This window comes from Poecilia reticulata, chromosome 19 (assembly GCF_904066995.2).
Source record: "Poecilia reticulata chromosome 19, P_reticulata-male-v2, whole genome shotgun sequence".
Classification (NCBI taxonomy): Eukaryota; Metazoa; Chordata; class Actinopteri; order Cyprinodontiformes; family Poeciliidae; genus Poecilia; species Poecilia reticulata.
The window spans coordinates 22595601-22612334 of NC_088848.1; the positions used below are offsets into that span (position 1 = coordinate 22595601).

The 16734-nt window shown below is 39.0% G+C and overlaps 1 protein-coding gene across 4 annotated transcripts in view; it reads right to left on the minus strand.

The window, feature by feature from the left end:
- Positions 1-2467: 2467 nt before the first annotated feature.
- itga3b (integrin, alpha 3b) overlaps positions 2468-16734 on the minus strand; it is a 38647-nt gene continuing 24380 nt past the window's right edge. For 2 of the 4 annotated variants that reach the window (XM_017301707.2, XM_017301708.2), the window contains 16 exons: positions 16558-16644; positions 16404-16471; positions 16154-16296; positions 13836-13973; positions 13649-13746; positions 13398-13566; positions 13130-13204; positions 11576-11655; positions 11372-11449; positions 10189-10291; positions 9754-9927; positions 8192-8329; positions 6386-6499; positions 6194-6292; positions 5993-6118; positions 2468-3984 (listed from right to left, as the gene is read on the minus strand). In XM_017301707.2, coding sequence (XP_017157196.1) covers positions 3817-3984; positions 5993-6118; positions 6194-6292; positions 6386-6499; positions 8192-8329; positions 9754-9927; positions 10189-10291; positions 11372-11449; positions 11576-11655; positions 13130-13204; positions 13398-13566; positions 13649-13746; positions 13836-13973; positions 16154-16296; positions 16404-16471; positions 16558-16644 — 1858 coding nt within the window. In that variant the 3' untranslated portion in view covers positions 2468-3816. Of the gene's footprint in view, positions 5406-5992; positions 6119-6193; positions 6293-6385; positions 6500-8191; positions 8330-9753; positions 9928-10188; positions 10292-11371; positions 11450-11575; positions 11656-13129; positions 13205-13397; positions 13567-13648; positions 13747-13835; positions 13974-16153; positions 16297-16403; positions 16472-16557; positions 16645-16734 lie in introns of all 4 variants that reach the window. The other 2 variants (XM_008437844.3, XM_008437842.3) reach the window with 2 other exon arrangements.

The window sequence follows — 16734 nt, forward strand, 5'->3', positions numbered from 1 at the left end:
TTCGTTTTATTACCTTTGCATGTTTCTGGTGAATAGGACGGTGTTTACAGCAGTATGGACAGGCGGATCAGTTGCTGGGGTGTCTGGTTCTGGTCTGCTCTCTCGTTCCCATACACTGGCTCTTTCAGGCTGAATACAGGAGTGATTCCTTTTTAGGCTGAAGAAGCTGATCCGGAGTGAAGTGAAAGGCTGCAAACATGGCTGTGCGGCGTTAGCTTTAACTGGTAGCAACGAATATTTACAAGCCACTGATTTCTTAATTCAGGAACGCTTGGAAATTAATGAAAGTTTAAAAGCCCATTATATTAGGAAGACAACAAAGTTCATAGTATTGCTTTTTTTTGCGTCTGAAATACAACTTGTCTTTTCTAGCTGTAGTAGTAACGCAAAGCGGAAACAAGTGAGCCGCATTGGCTCATGCAGATGTGACGTCAACGCCGTACGTGCAAAGAGCCCATGGACCTTACCACAGGGGCCGCGTTTCATTGGCTAATGCCCATTTTACGTCACAGCACAGCTACCACGTGCTTGACCGTCTCACAAACGCAAGCTACTGTAGTAAATACATGCTTGTGGACTAGCAGACCGGCAGAAAGTTTTTGCGTCAGGTCTCGAAAAAGAATGGTTCTCCACTGTCAGTGGGGTATCTGTACAGGCGATGTCAGGTATCCTGATCGTGTTTGTGGAACTAAAATTCACAGATTTCCAAAATCTGAAACGGAATGTCTTGCTTGGATCAAAGCTTGTGCACAACCGCATTTGCAGCTCAACCGTCGTAGGATCAATAAGAACAAAGGAGTGTCTGCTGGTGTAAGAATTATTGATTTGCTTTCTTTGTGTTTAGTGAATGAAAAAAAGAGTCAATAATAAACACATCCATTATGAAAACCTTTTAGCCAAGTACAGCATAATGGCAGTACCGATACAACTTTTGCACCTTGAAGCCTGTCTGTTACAGTCTTACGTTAGCTGAACAGATCAATATGCAATGTGTACAGTATCTGACATACATTAAAGATTTTATTTTACCTGAAAAGGCGTTTTACTAAACTGTAATCGTGTTAGCCACGCTAGCACCGAGTACCGTGTATAGGGCCTAGTCACATTCAAACCCTATAAACCATGAATGCCCGATTTACCCAGCCTTGCAAGAACAATAGGCGTCAGTGATCTTGTCCACAGCTATATTTATGCTGAGGGTGTGAGTATCTGCTGTTTTTCTCATCGACCGGTAGCTTTTCGCACAATGTTGGAGGCATTGCATGGCTAAAACACCTTGATGTCGTCCAAAAAAGATGACATGAACTTGTTGGTTCCCCTGTCCATTGTCGTGGCTGATATTTTTTGAAAATCCGGCAGAAATGCTACACTAATCGACTCAGAAATACTCTGCAGAGAGTCAGTCGAAATGAAAAATACCATGTTTACACATAGAAGCTAAGCACCGCGAGGCTTTGCTTGTGAGACATGTAGTCACGTGGGACTTTCGAGGGGCGTTTCTGGGAGGAGCTTGGTCAGGTCCATTTTGTTTGAACCAAAGGCGGAGGTGAGCTCGCGACACTTTAGGAAGATGACGTAACTCCAAATCCCAGCTGTGAGTGGCGACTGTGATTGGTTCCCCTTCTTGTGAGGGTGTGGCCAATTGCATTTCAGTAAAGAAAAGCAGTAACAGCAGACTGCAAAACTTGGCTTAGCATAGTCAAAGGGCTTAGCATAGCGACAAGCTTCTAGAAATGTCAAAAGTAAACTGTTTGCACAGATAGCTTGGATAAACAGAAGGCTTATCCAAGATCACTTTTAAATAAATGGATGTGGCGCTTTAGCAAAGTATTAATTTAAGGGTGTGCACAGTTAGAAAACCAGAGTGAATCATCTTATTTTTTTATTTATTTTTTTTAGCAATGTATTTATCAAATAAATTGTACAATATATGGGTAATATTTATATTTTGCCAGAACTAGGCAGGAGCAGTAACTTTCACATAATAGCGACACATAAAAAGTATTATAGTGAGAAAGTTTCTAATTTTTGTATATAAAATACGCTCCTCTGACAGTTTACGACTTCTTAAAAAGCATAAAGGGTTCTCTCTGAATCCTTCTTCTCACCATTTCTTCTAGATATTTAAACATCCCAAGAGGTATTTACTGTGAACGCCTTTCTTTTTTAGACTAGAAGATATGAGATTTATATCAAAATCAACATAAGATTAATATCTCATTAAAATGAGAATGATTTCTTGTTTTGAACCTCAAGATGCTGCTCCCAAATTTATTCCCATCTCTGGCAGTTAGACATTAAAGGTGAAAAATTAATTCAGAAATTTTATCGTAGTCTAACTTTTCCAAGGGACATTTTATCACAGATAAAAACCATTGTCTATTTGTCCTGTGCTGCAGTTGAAATTCATGGTTCCAGTGTTGGTCAACAGTTTCATATGGAAAAACGAGAGCAAAAGCCAGAAACGTGCTTTCATTCGTCAATTTAACTTGTTATTATGTACAATTTCATCCACACCCTTACAATCAAATAGCATTTCCAGTGTTCAGACTCCCCGTTTGAGATGCATAAGATATCAACATAGCATCTGTTTATTGTGTTAGCTCAGCATGGTGCAATAAATTAACAATCAAGTGTAATCTGCCGATTTACCCTGATGTGGAAATTATGAGGGACAATTAAAATGTGAGTGATATAAGCAATATAAAACCAGAAATATAACAAAAATTATCCTGCATCTGACGATTATCAGACTTTGTGATGCTTTTCCAACATTGACATTCAAACAAAGACAGTCAACAACTCATAACGGAGTGGATATTGTCAAAATATAAAATCTAGATCTCCAAGACCTGTTTGGAGGTTGTATAAAAGAAAACAATAACAATGCACAAAAGTACGGAGCCTCCTAAGGGACATAAGGGACGTTTTTTCTTATGTGTTACCTCGTAAAAGTATTGCATTCCCTCAGATTGTGTGTTCCCTCACAATAAATACACCCAATTTAAATTTGTATATAAGAACACCTTTAAAGATCCTGAGTGAAAACGAATTTATATGTTCTAAACTCTTTGGTATAAAAATTGGTTGAAAATTGATCTAAAATCAGGACTGCACATGAAAACGACTATCAGATGCTAGTAACACCCCGTGATAACTCAAAATTAGTCAAAAGTCTGGATGTATTTTTTTCTTTCCATTATGACAGAAAGTTTTTGTTTAAAGTAAAAATGGAAACCTGGCGCATTAATCTGAAAAAGAAAAAAAAAAGATATAAACTTTAGATAATTAATTTCAGTATTCAGGATGCCTCATGATCTGACTACTAAATACACTAAAAACTTATTGTGTGTGAATGCAATACCTCTGCAAGGTAACACACAAAACATTTTCCCCCATGTCCTTTAGGGGGCTTCACACAAAGTGATGTTGAGAGACTGAACAAAAACCAAAGAAACATATTTAAAAAAGATGAAAAGTTACATGCAGATTTAACACATTAATACCTAAAAACACAACAAAAGTTTACCTCTGGATGCAACATGGATTTCAGTGTACAACACTGCATTCAACAAAAAATACTTAACAAATTACAATCTCTCCAAATGTTCAGCATATTGCACAGAAAAAGTTCAGGAAATGGAATACTAATTGAAAAAAACAAAATAAAACAGGAAATGCACCGTCCACAGTAGGTCCATGCACTTAAGTCCCTGCAGCCGAGTCAGGCCCAGTTAGGCCCAGTCAGACCCAGTAAGGCCCATTAAGGCCCAGTAAGGCCCAGTGTTCTCTGTGGCAGTGAGGGGTTCAAAGGCATCAGTAGTAGCAATGCTGCATTTCTGTCCAGCTGGTCATCCAGTACTTTTTCTGTGGCTCCTCTGGCTGAAATCCCAGATTGAACTGATAGCGTTCAGCTCTGCGAATTCTCACGCCACGGTGCTTTGGCATTACCCGGTAGTAGATGGCTCGCTTGAAGAACCCAAGCTAGCAAGACGGAGGAAAAGCAGCAGAAATATAAATACACTTAGAAAAGGCTGTAAAGATGAGCAGAAACGACAGGAGAGACGGGATTAACGACAGAGGAGATTACGGATTACAAGGCTGCGGAAAAACAGGTTGTTAGCAGCGACGGCCTACTGGAGAAGAAGGAGAGAAAAGAGAAGAACAGGACCCAGAGTCAAGAGGGAAGTCTATTTAATCTGCCTGAAAGAAAGTTGGAAGATTTAGTAGTTAGAATAGCTAGAAGCTGAGGGGACAGACAGCTCAGTGGGGAAAGGAGCCTCACCTGAGATTATTAGAACTACAGTGCCTTGCAAAAGTATTCACAACTCAAGAACGTTTTTACATTTTGTCCCCTTAAAACCACAAACATGTCTTGTTCAGATTTGTTATGACCAACACACAGGGGCACATAATTGAGAAGTGAAAGGGAAATAATTCATGGTGTTCAATGATTATATGTTCTACTTTTGTAAATTACAAATCCAAAAGGTATGTTTCCAATTGGTAGTCTGCCAGCTTTACTCTAATACCCCTAAATGAGAACCAGTGAAGATTGGAGTAGTTCTGGCATGCAGTGTTTTCCCCAGAAAACTTGCTAAGTTTTTAATATTTAGTTTTTAATTATTAAAGCACCAATACAGTCCCAGGATTTGCAGAGGTTAGCAACCAGAAACACCTGCAAATAGCTGAAATCTGTGAGGACCTGAGACTAATGACACTTACCCGTTCATTTTAGAAGTTAAAGCACCAGACATGCCTTAGCATGCATTAATAAAGCAAAAACCGTCTTAGCATCACAGCAGACGCTAACATCATCCTCTCTCCGCTCTCTCTGGTTCAACCAATCAGTGACCAGGTTACTCAAGCTGGAGTTGAAGAGAAGATGGATGGAGCTGTTAGAGGGTCCAAAAGACCAAAAGTGAAGACTCACCTTCCAGCAAGTCTGAACATACAGTCAGAGCTGGATGGGAGTGGTTCAAATCAAAGCCTACTCATGGTAGAATGGCATAGTCAAAGTCAAGGCCTAAATCAATTTGAGAATCTATTGGAAGAATTGAAAATGTATCATATTTTTCCTTTCACCTCACAATTTTACTCAACTTTATGTTGGTTTATTAATTCTAAAATTCCAAAACATTGTTTGTGGTTGTTGTTTACCAAAATGTAAAAAAAAAAAAAAAAGGGGTTTTATTCTGTCTGCCCAGCACTGTAACAAAGCAAGATCAGTTCTGAGGGGTGTCTTTACCCAAAGGCCCCATTGGTGAGTGCTGTCGGGAAAACACATGGAGGCCTTAGTAGTCCTCAATCATCTTTTCTGTCTCTGAGGGCTGGATCTTCATCTCAGCCTTCTGGGCTTTGGCCTCATACATCTCCCTCCTGCTAGCCCTCTGGAAGAACCCACACTGTTTGGGGGGTAGAACGGGGGCAGCGGTTACAGGAGGAAGGTTAGAACAATGATCAGTCAAATGAATCTGTTACGGTTGGTAGTCCATTTGGTCAGAACTCATTTCCAGTGAACTGTTCGCTTCTCAATGAAATATCATAGAACGTAAGAACATCCGAGTCTAAAACATCGTCATCTACTGACTTAAAAGTATGGCTGCTAAATCATGTGATTCTTATGACTAATTAGACTTCAGACTTTGTTGTCACTGCACAAAGACACAACAGTGTCAATGAAATGTCGTTGCTTGGCTACCGGAGTACACAGAAAAAAAACAAAAACAAAAAAACTAGAAGTGTGCCTATAAATAGGTATAGATATTTAAAAGCTTTACTGGTGCAGGTAAGAGAAAAAAATGAATAAATAACAATCTGGTATATTATGTGATGTGCTTTGTCCCTTTTGAAATAAATAGGCAACAACAATAGTGTCATAACATAACATAACATAACATAACATAACATAACATAACATAACATAACATAACATAACATAAAATAACATGGAACTTTGTAGAGTGTCATTTAAAACCCAGAGTCGTCTCACCTTCCACATGATAAGGATGATGATTCCTAGAAGCAAAAGTCCTGCTACAGCTGCAGAGATGATGATCCACAGCGGGAGCTCGTAGGGTATCTCCACACTTTCCTCTGGCTCTATATACACTGTGAGCTACAAGAAATGATACAAACAAATGATAAAACTTCTGTAATCGACAGTGTCATTGTCGTCATCATCAACACGTACAGGCAGATCGATAGTGTCCATCTTGATGGTTGGTTTATCCGTGATGAGCTTCAGTGTGGCACGAACTTTGACTCGAACGTTCAGAGCATTGGGATAGTCCTGCAATTGCAAAAAAAAAAACCCCAACAATCTCTAAACATCAAAGATGTAGCATGTGGAAAGGTTTGGGCGAATCTGGCCGGGTCAGCGGACCTCCAGCATGGTGCTGTTCCACAAGCGAGAGCGGACTCGAATCTTGGCCGTCCTGGACATGTTGAGCAGAGGGCAGGTGAACTTCACGCATCTCGCCGTCCCCACGGAGCAGTCCTTCAGGACAGAGGGAGGACAAAGCTTTTTCACAACAACACAAACGTAACAACACATTTTTTAAATGCAGAATTTAATAAGAATCATTCAAAACTTTTGTTTTTCAGTACAAAAACTGAAGCTCTAAGATTACATTTTTTTTGCTTTTTATAAAAAGTAATATTTTTTACTTTATGCTAATGAGAAATATGTGCATGAATCACATTGTGTATCACAGTTAAAAACTACTTTGATTTGATTGATAAAATAATATTGAGGGACAATTGGTAAATTAAAGGTTGTGTTTTTGTGGCCCTCTAGAGTCTAGAGAGAGACATGGATAGCTACGGTGGGCCGGGTATGAGCCTTGAGTTTGACATGTGTCATGCAAGTCGGTCTGTTGAGATCATGGGCCCTGGGGACTTTCAGCACGTCAGATTCAAGCAAGGTTGAGGGCACCATTGTCAACATGTTATTATCTGAATCAGATTCTGCTGAGTAAGGCATTTTGCAGATCGGACGGACTCTGGAACATCATGCGGTGCCTCTGCGCGTGAGAGGGAAGTGTTAAGTGTTTGTAAACATCCGGGTCGACATCTGCACCGACTTTGAAATTGATTAAAAACACATTGGATCAGCACCAACAGACGAGACGGCGTACTTTAAGTGGAATTTTAGAAAATAAGTTCTGCTTCTTTGTTCGTAAAACCCAAGAAACGTATTTTCCAGCTGTATCCATAGTTGTGAGAGGCTCATTGTGTTTTCACCCCACTGGAACTTAGAGAAGGTCTAGATAAGGACCCTTATCTAACCCTCTTTCAGGGTTTAAAAGGTTTTGAAGGTCCCAGCCAGTAACGTTGGATCCCAGAAACTTTGTGATAGCTGAAGTAAAGTGACTCTCCTGCTGTGTTTCCATTACAGACGTGCGTAAAACTTTGTCTATATTCCGTTAATGTCAATAAAGCACAATTTCACAATTGCTGTGTTTCCAATCAGCAAGAAACGCAATTAAAAATCGCACATGAATAAGTTTGTTCACGTGTCATTAAAAAATATGTCAGACCAACATCCTCCTACTACTTTCTGTCATCTTCTTCTTTGTGGTTTGCGCCAGTATTAACATCCGGTTGTTGATCATGTGACTCGTATGCAGAAAAAGTGTTTCCATTGCAACTTTGATACAATTTTGATTGGCTGATAGATGATGAGTGCTAGCACTATGGCTGAATTATGAATATATCTCATGTAACTGCTTACATCCATCATTGATATGATTGTTGATGACTGACTGTTCACATGAACAAACTTATTCACATGTGATTTTGCTCGTTTTTCTTATTTAATGGAAACACTGCGATTGTGAAAGCCGTTTACGCACATTTGTAGGCACAGCTAGTGTCTTTTATACTTGGCTTCTGTCTCCCCATCAGTCGGTTCAGACTCGTCATTAGAAGAATGAACAGCTGAGTGTTCATTTGCATACTTTGAGTATCACCATCTGTTCTGTTGAAGTCCGGATGAAATGAATTTTTATTGCCTATATAATTTAAAGACACCCATTCTGAAAGGCCAAGCTACCCACATGGCAATAAAACGCTACACTGCCTCTAATAAATTAATTGTGTTTATTTAAGTTTTTAAATATATTCTCTATTCTTAATAATCTGTTGAATAGATGAGGGTAAATGAAGAAACCTGCCACTGATCGCTTACCAAAACGTAGCTTTTCCGAGAAGGGTGGAGGGTGATTGCCGCCTGTGGCTCAACGACATGGAGTTGAATCTTTTCTTCCATGTCGTTTTCGTCAGTCTGCCGTTTGGACCTGGCTTGGCTGGGTCGGCTCTCTGACAACTGGAAGTCGTTCCAGGGAGAAGGGTGGATGAAAGAAAGCAGGAAAGCAGAGACATTACATCAGAGTGCTGCTGGTAATTACTGGTGGTGATAAAAACAGGACCATTCATGACAATTCATCTCAGAATAGCAGCATCATTTCCATTGCCTATATGTCGGCTGCAGACACTGTGAGCTTCTATTTGGGGATTTCTTTGGTCGGTATGTGGTGACACAGTTTGTGTTTTTTTTTCCCCCTAAGAGTATTTCTGAACAGAGGTTTGGCTCTGAGACCATTTTAACACCACTCACCACTAACATTTAGACTTCTTCAGTTCACTGCAGTTCTAAAAACATTGTTGTGTATGAGTGGGCAGAGCCAAGTAGGCTAAATTTACCTGGAGGTCTTAAGCTAGTTAAACACTTATGTACTTTTTAGCTACAAATAAAAGATGAAAATAAAAACATATTTTGAAGACAAAAGTAAACTTTTCATTTTCTTGTATAGCACCATTTTATTAGCCTCATTGCATTATGTTTACGTTTACTTTAGCATGCAACCAAAGGTTAGCATGCTAAAGGGAGAACCATGCTAATATCAGTGTGGTTGTAACATTTGGAAATTAGCCTGGTGGTGATAGCATGATGGAGGACGTTTAGGACTAAGGCACCCCATCAAATCTTACAGGGGAAGAATATGAGCAGTAGTGCTGTTTGTGCCATGTTGGTACCTTTCCTTACAGATCTTCATTATTTTTATTTTGTAGCTTTGAGGTTTTCTTTAGGTCTGTTTGTTGGGCACGTTAATGATTAGTGTTTTCCTACCGGTTGCACCAATCTGCCATGCCTTCTCGGTTTCCCCCCCACCCCCCCGAAAAAACTTCCTCTGTACATTTAAGTCAGCATGGTGCTTATGTTTGAGTTTTTTCACTAAAACATTTTTAAAATGTTGTGAAAACTATCAGCAGTTAGCTGAAACTATTATCTATGTAACTGTCTATGATATGACAGGTACCCCTTAAGAGGAGGCTAATAGTTTTCTACCAAAGTCTTTCCAGGTTCTGCGTCTGTTACTCCCTTCTTTTTCTGTACCTTTCCTGCCTGAACACGGTAAATAAAGGTCACAAAGTCCTCACAAACACACCCAACAAACAATATTCCTGTGTAATCCGCCAATAACCACTGGTCTTATATGGGAAGATACTTTTGTGGATTGGGCAAGTTGGAGAGGAAGAGGACCGCTGGGATCACTTTGCATAATAACAACAACCTGAGAAAATTTGCTTTGAGTAGCCAAAAATGATTATTTTGGTTTGTACTAAAAATATATTTTTGGTTACTTTTCTTAGCTTAGCTGTCACCGGAAGATCAGTCAAAACTCAAAAGATATCAACAGATTCATGAAATTACTTAGTATTTAAACCAAAGCCATAACAGAACCTTACAGTCAGGTTAAGCGGGTTGATCACTCCGGCGGGGATGCAGTCCATTTCTGATTCTCCATTAACAACAATCTTTGTCAGGTACAGCAGCCACTTGCCATTGGGGACTTCAAAAGGCCAATCAAACTCTACGGCAAGGATCCCCATATCTCCCAGAGGCTCGTCATGCATATTCACCTGGTGGCAAAAGTTTCCAGGATTACAAAAACAATATTCAAAACATCGAGCAGATGCAGTTCGGCTAAAAAAAGAAGAGTTAAACGCTGAAGCATCCACCCCTGGACATGCTTACACCACAAGACAAGGCTCAATTAAAATTCTCTTTCCCACACAATATAAATTTATTTTTTTACTTCAAAGTCAGGGTGTGGATGAGGAAACTGTGGGTGAAAAGCATACATATTATAGATATAATATACAGTTGAGGAGGTGACTCACATTCAAGGTGAACTCCACCAGACTGCCGGCGTCACTGGTGTTGTGCATAGCATACTCTCCCTTCACTGTCCCTCCAAATTTAGTTTTCTCCTCAAAGTCCTCCCTGAACAAGTCAAAGAAAAATTTTACACAGTGTACAGGGAGTGTTGTTAACTACAGTTTCTTTGTTCAGCTCTGTACTGTAAATTACCTTTAACCTTTTGACACTACAACCAGAAACTACAGTATATTTTACTAAAATTTTATGAACGCTATGGGTGAACTGCAGTGGTGGGCACTCCTTTACTAATTCGCTAATGGCCTAGCTTTTTGTTTTGAACTTTACCATTTTTGCTAACTCTGAAAACATTTAGCGCACTTAGCTTCCCCTCCAATAATTTTTCTGAATAAATTAAAGCTCTAATATACTTGGCTTTTTTGTAAACTTTCATGTGACTAAATTTGGACATCTCAGTTGAAGTTTTGGTTATTGACAATAGTTCATCAGGAAACAGTTTAAACTGATATCCTGTGCTCTTCCTAACTGAAGCCCTTCTATGGTGAGCTAGGCAAAATCTGCGACAGAGTTAACAATATTCACTTATTATACAACTGAAAAAAAAAACAAAAAGAGGAAAGTTCTGTTACAAAGAACAGTGTTCTGAAGTGAAAATGCATAAGTGGGTATGTAATCACAAATTTGACCCTGTTGAGGGTCAAATTTGACAAATGGTGGGTATCTACCTGGTTGAATTTAGCACTTCAGAATTACCTTCCACTAACTAACATGTTGGTATAGTGCTTTAGCGCCAGCAATGTTTATGATTAGTGCTTTAGGGTTAGCATAGCTAACCTTTTACTTCGCTCTGCTAAGAAGCCAACTAAAGAATTAGTGGAGCTAACCTAATATTTGCTAATCGGGTGACCTTTGATGCTTTTCACTGGATTTTATTTAGAGGTAAGAGGGAGCTGGATAAAATTCACACCAGATTATTATTTACAAAAGACCTTTGAAAACCATTGGTCATTTTTCACTACTGAACAATGACCTACAGCCTTTTTTTTCTGTAGTTATAAAATCCCAACAAAATACCTTGAAGTTTGTGGTTGTGATGTGATAAAATGTTGAAAGGTTAACAGCATATTTATAGCTTTGCAAGGCACTGTTTATGCACATAACGAGCTGTGAGGAGACCACACTCACGGGAAAAAGGAGGGTTTAATGATGCTTTCAATCTGCAGGGCTGCCGTGGCCGGCCTCAGGTCACTCTGCTCACTAAGACTGAACAGATCAACGGCATTACAACACAAAGGAACCAGAATCAGAAGCAGCTACTGAAGACCATGAGCGTCTTACAGCCTTCAGTGAACACCAGAGCATTTAGATGCTGCTGCATTGAGACCTTACGTTGACAGCATCAGTTGAATCTCTATGGCTGTCGTGTACAGATCGATGCCCGAAGTCTCGAATAAAAGCTGCAGCGACACCTGAAATGACAGAAAATATATTAGATGTGCCGCAAAAAGGGCTTACCTCCTGAAAAGATTTCTCCAGATTTAGCTGTTTTGTCTCATTTTAATCGCAGAGTTTAATGTTGGACCAAAAATCAAACTTTGACTTAGTTTGTTTTTTTTTATTTTTATGCCTTTCAGATGCGATGATTGATTGTGTGTTTTGGGTAATAGTTCTTACTGTTACCCAAAATAGTAAGCTTGTATTATGGAAAACCATCTTTTTGCATCATGTTATGTTATCCCCCTCATCTTCATACCAACTGCACTGTAAAACACTTAGGAGTCCTCAACTGAGGCCTGCAGAAAGGTTATTACAGCTAACTAAAACAGACAAAATAACACAAACTGAAATTGAGAAGACATTTTTGTTTACTGAAATAAATAATAAATAAATAAAAATGGTAATTAATGGGGAAATACTATAATGATTGTGTGTTTATAGAACTAAAACACTGAAATTAGTGATCTAATATCCTTCGTTTTTGTGTTTATGAATCTATTTATTGGCCTTTTAAATCAATGTGAAATCCTTTTTTTCCCCACCCACACAGTTTAGATCAGCTGTTGTCAAATTACAGTATTCTTCTATACTCCTCTGGCGGCTACGAGCGATGAAACTCCAGGATCACTTCTGGCACAACAATAATTGAATACATTTTTTTGAAAATGTTATATTCTGTTGAATTCTCATTGCCCCATCGATGTATAGATAACCACAATACAATACTTTGATCTGTTTGAATTCTACACATAAAATGAATTATAGTATGAAAAAACTAAAACTACAAGTAATAAAAACAAAAAAATGTTTTAACTAACAGTAAATAATGAAAACTAGCAAAAATAATCTAAAAACTAATTAAAATGAATTAGACAAACAAAAAGTCATCAAAATAAAACCAAACTATAATGGAAAATTCAAAACTATCATAACCCTGGACTGCGGTGCTTTCGATGTGGCTCTTGGTTTTTTGTGGCCTCCTGATTGATTGCAGTAATGTTGGTACGCAGGCTGTTCTTCAGAAGGTTCAACATTGTTCCATGTTTTCTTCATTTATGGATGATTTCTGTTTCCTGCTGCAGCCCCAAAGCCTCAGAAGCGCCGCTGTAACCCTTCTCCACTGATAGATGGCAGGGACTTTGTTTTTCATCTCTTCTCTAATGTCTCTAGATCAGACAATGACGTGATACTTTTTGAGAGCTTTTAGCTGATGTCAGGAAGGTTTTATTTAGGGAATATCTTTGTTACTAGCCAGTGAAACTGAACAAAAAGTAAGGACAGGCGACAATTCCTGTAGGTCCAGGATGATATGGACTTCAATTAATGATTTCTTTTTGTTTAACTGTATAAAATGTTTAAATATGACAAAAAGTGAAAATGAGGTACTGTCAGACTAACTTTGCTTACTAGAAAGTTAGTCTGAAAAAAAAAAGATTAAAAATGTACCTTTTCTTTGGCCTTTAGTGGATTCCCCAGCTCACACATGACTGTCACATCAAAGCGGCATTCTACGTCAGGGTTCTGCTCAGACCATGGTCGAAAACAAAAAAAAAAGAAAGTATGACTCAGAGACTTTAGGTGACTCTATTTGTTCTTGTTTCATTTTTTCTTTTACATCCCTGTAATTTAAAAGGGAAAAAAAAACATTTTAAACAGCAATTACGGATCCCTCATGCAAGCTTCCCAGAGCTCTACTGCCCCCTGGTGGACTTACGTCAGATCTGACGCCAGAGTACTGTATTGCGTTGGGGATGGAGACGTTGAGCATGGCCAGGTGGGCGTCCTCCGCCGCCTTTCCAGACGAGTCAAAGTTTGTAACCACCACCAGCAGCTTGATTCTTTTCAAACTCTTGTCGAACTGGAGCACCTGAACGAGCTTCTTCCTGAACACGAGCAACACGAGAACATTAGTCTTAAAGAGACGATGAGTTCTAATAGGATTTTTTGGTTCAGTTTTTTGTCTACCTGGGGACCAAGGTTCCGTTATCGTGAGCAAACTCTGCAGACAGCTGCAGGTTACTGGTGCATTTATTGTCTACGCCACACGCCTTCTGAAAGTTTATCTGCAGGGCAGGAGAGCATTTTAGTCACACCGCACAGCTAACTTATAAGGTTGGGGATAAAAGGTCACATGAGTGATGTTGTTCTGTACCTCAGTTCGTTGGGTGAGTTTCTGCTCTGGGCTTTTAGTGGGGAAAAGATCCTCAATGCTTCTGGGATTGCCATCGTGTTCCGGTAACGTTACGTTGAGGGAAAAGACCACCGGTTCCAGCTTGTCCTTCACACGGTCCTGTCAATTAACCCATGTGTTATTTCATTCTTACAGCTGTAACTTTTATTTTTAAAAACTCCATATTTGGAGTGACAGTTTATGAGACAGATGACACTGAGTTTCAAAAAAAAATTTTTTTTTGTTTTTTGTTATGTTTTTTTTTTAAACGGCATTAGGACTATTTTGTACCACTGAATCCGAAAATCCATCCATTTTTCTCAACCAGGTCAGGTTTTTATTCTAATTTGATTTAGACAAATCTGATCTTCTGACTAAATTGATGACATTTTTGTGACATTATCAGTTCGTTTCCGTTAATATTTCTCATCCAAAAAAGTTTTTCTGTTTTCTACCAGAGTGTATTAATTAAATGTTACAAACTTGGACTTCAGTAAATTGAATAATAAACACCGATAATGGTAAGTTCATGTGAATTGAACATTACGTCTTCATTGTGTAAAATTCTCCGTCTCCTTTCTGTCCTGATAGAATCTCTCCTCCTGCTCATCACTCATTGATCAGATTCTCAGGAAACTGATCCAGATGTGAGAACAAGTCATGAATTTTGATGCTCATGTTGCTCCATAGTTCAGAAAGTTGACCTGATTGAGCAAAACTAACGCGATTTGTGGATTCAGCTCATCAATATGACCCTAAAACAGTTGCAAAACCTCCTGATAATTTTTTGGCGGTTGACCAGTGCAAATCTGTGAACATATTGATCTCCTCCACCTCTTCACTGAGCTTCTGTGGCCATCTGGAGAAATGAAACCCTCCAGGTCAAAAATGACCCATCAGAGCCAGGAGGAGGGTCCTAGCACTGTCAATCAACTTTATGCACTCGCTGCTAAATGTGCCGATGGTGGAGAAACAACTTATAGTTACAGGAAAACCGTTTATCCACTATCATCAGTGGCCATAACCGTGGATAGCATTCACTACAGGCTATGCTAGCTGCAGCGTAGCAGGGAGCAAATGGATAAAGGGTGAGAGGATGGGATGAGAAGTGCCACACGGAAGTTGATTGACAGCTCTAGGTCCCGCCTCCTGGCTCTCATTGGTCGTTTCTTGTTAGCACTGGGAAAAGACAGAGGATCTCAATTTGTTCAAAGATTTTGTCATGTTGTAGTGACAGTTCTAACAATTATGCAAAAAAAAAATCATGCAGCTTTCATGATTTAAATGATAACTCATAAGAATTCGACAGAATTGTTTTAAAGTTACATCGCCTTGTCAAAGTATTGACTTATTTTAAACATTTTGTCATGTTAACGACCTTCAGTGCATTTTGTTGGGATTTTATGTAACCGGATCAACACAAAAGAAGGCATAGTTTGGAAGTAGAAAAAAATTTGACATGACTGTGAAAAATTTTACTGATAGAAACCTAAAAACTGTCGTACATTTGGAATCAGCTCTCCTGAGTTAGTACTTTGTAGAAATCCCTTTTCTGCAGTTACAGCTTTAAGTCTCCTGCTGTAGTCATACTCCTGGAAGATGAAAGCCTTTTTTCCCACACCCTTCATATTCAGGTTTTCTAAAGAAAAACATCCACAAAGCATGATGCTGTCACCGCCATGTCTCAACATGGGTACTGTGTGTTCTGGGTACGGCTGGGAGAGATGGCTGAAAAATGCATCTCAATATAAGCTTTCCTGAGAGTCAATATCAGTAATTATTGATTAGTTGTTTGTTTTAGTTATTTGAAATAATTAGCAGTAATCTACCTCATAAAATTCCAATCAAACACAAAAACGTTTATGCCTGTAATTAGGGATGCACGATGTATCGGCACCAACATCAGCACCACCGATGTGATTTTATCGGTTGATATCGACCGATAAAAATGGGTCAATATCAACAGCCGATATTTATTTCCATTTAATTGGCATTTATGTCTAGAGGGGGAGTTTGGTCATGTGGTATGTGAAAGTGATGCAGCAAAGGATCGTGGGTAGTTTAACTGAAGCAGACAAGCACTGGTGAAGTAAGCGTTGTGGTAGTTTTCTTGAAGCAACATTAATATCGGATATTGATATCGACTCAGGTTTTCACATCGGTGCGTCAACATCATCAAAATGTGAAAATAAATAAATAAATCCTGTATGCAAAGCTCTGTAAATAACTGACAACTACAAGTCCAAAAACATTCAAATAATGTATTTATGTAAAACATGCAATCATTGTGGTATCCTTACCTCAACACTTAGTTTTAGGACGCGACAGACGGGACTAGAAGACGGCTGGGTCAGAGTTATGGTGAATTTATTGACACCGTTTTGGAATTGGACTCGAGGTTTTTTACTGAATAGCGTGTCGGCTTCAACCTCGCAAGGAATATCTTTTGCGACAAAAAGACAGACAAAAAAATCAACAAGCTGTTCCTGAAGACATCTTTTCTTAAAGCTTTTTATATAAAGTTGCAGATTGTGTGTGAGAACGTCTTACTGATGTTTTTCTTAAAGTTTTTGTTTCCGTTGCTTAGCGTGAACGACAGGCACGCCTTCACCGAGATGCTTTAAAAGTATAGCAGTCATACTATATGTTAAAATCATACTGTGTAGGTTTGTTTCATAATTTGATATTTCAGGAGAGGCGTTACCATGGATTAGCTGCAGGACAATTCTTAGGATCCACTATCTTGGGCTCAGCAGTGAAGTCTATGGTCAGGTGAATGACAGGGCGAGCTCTGAAAGGAAACACACAAAAGCCGCCATGTTTTTCTCACTGACCGTTCCTGTTTTAGGTCAGTCAGAAAAACATTTCAATTTGTTAAAAT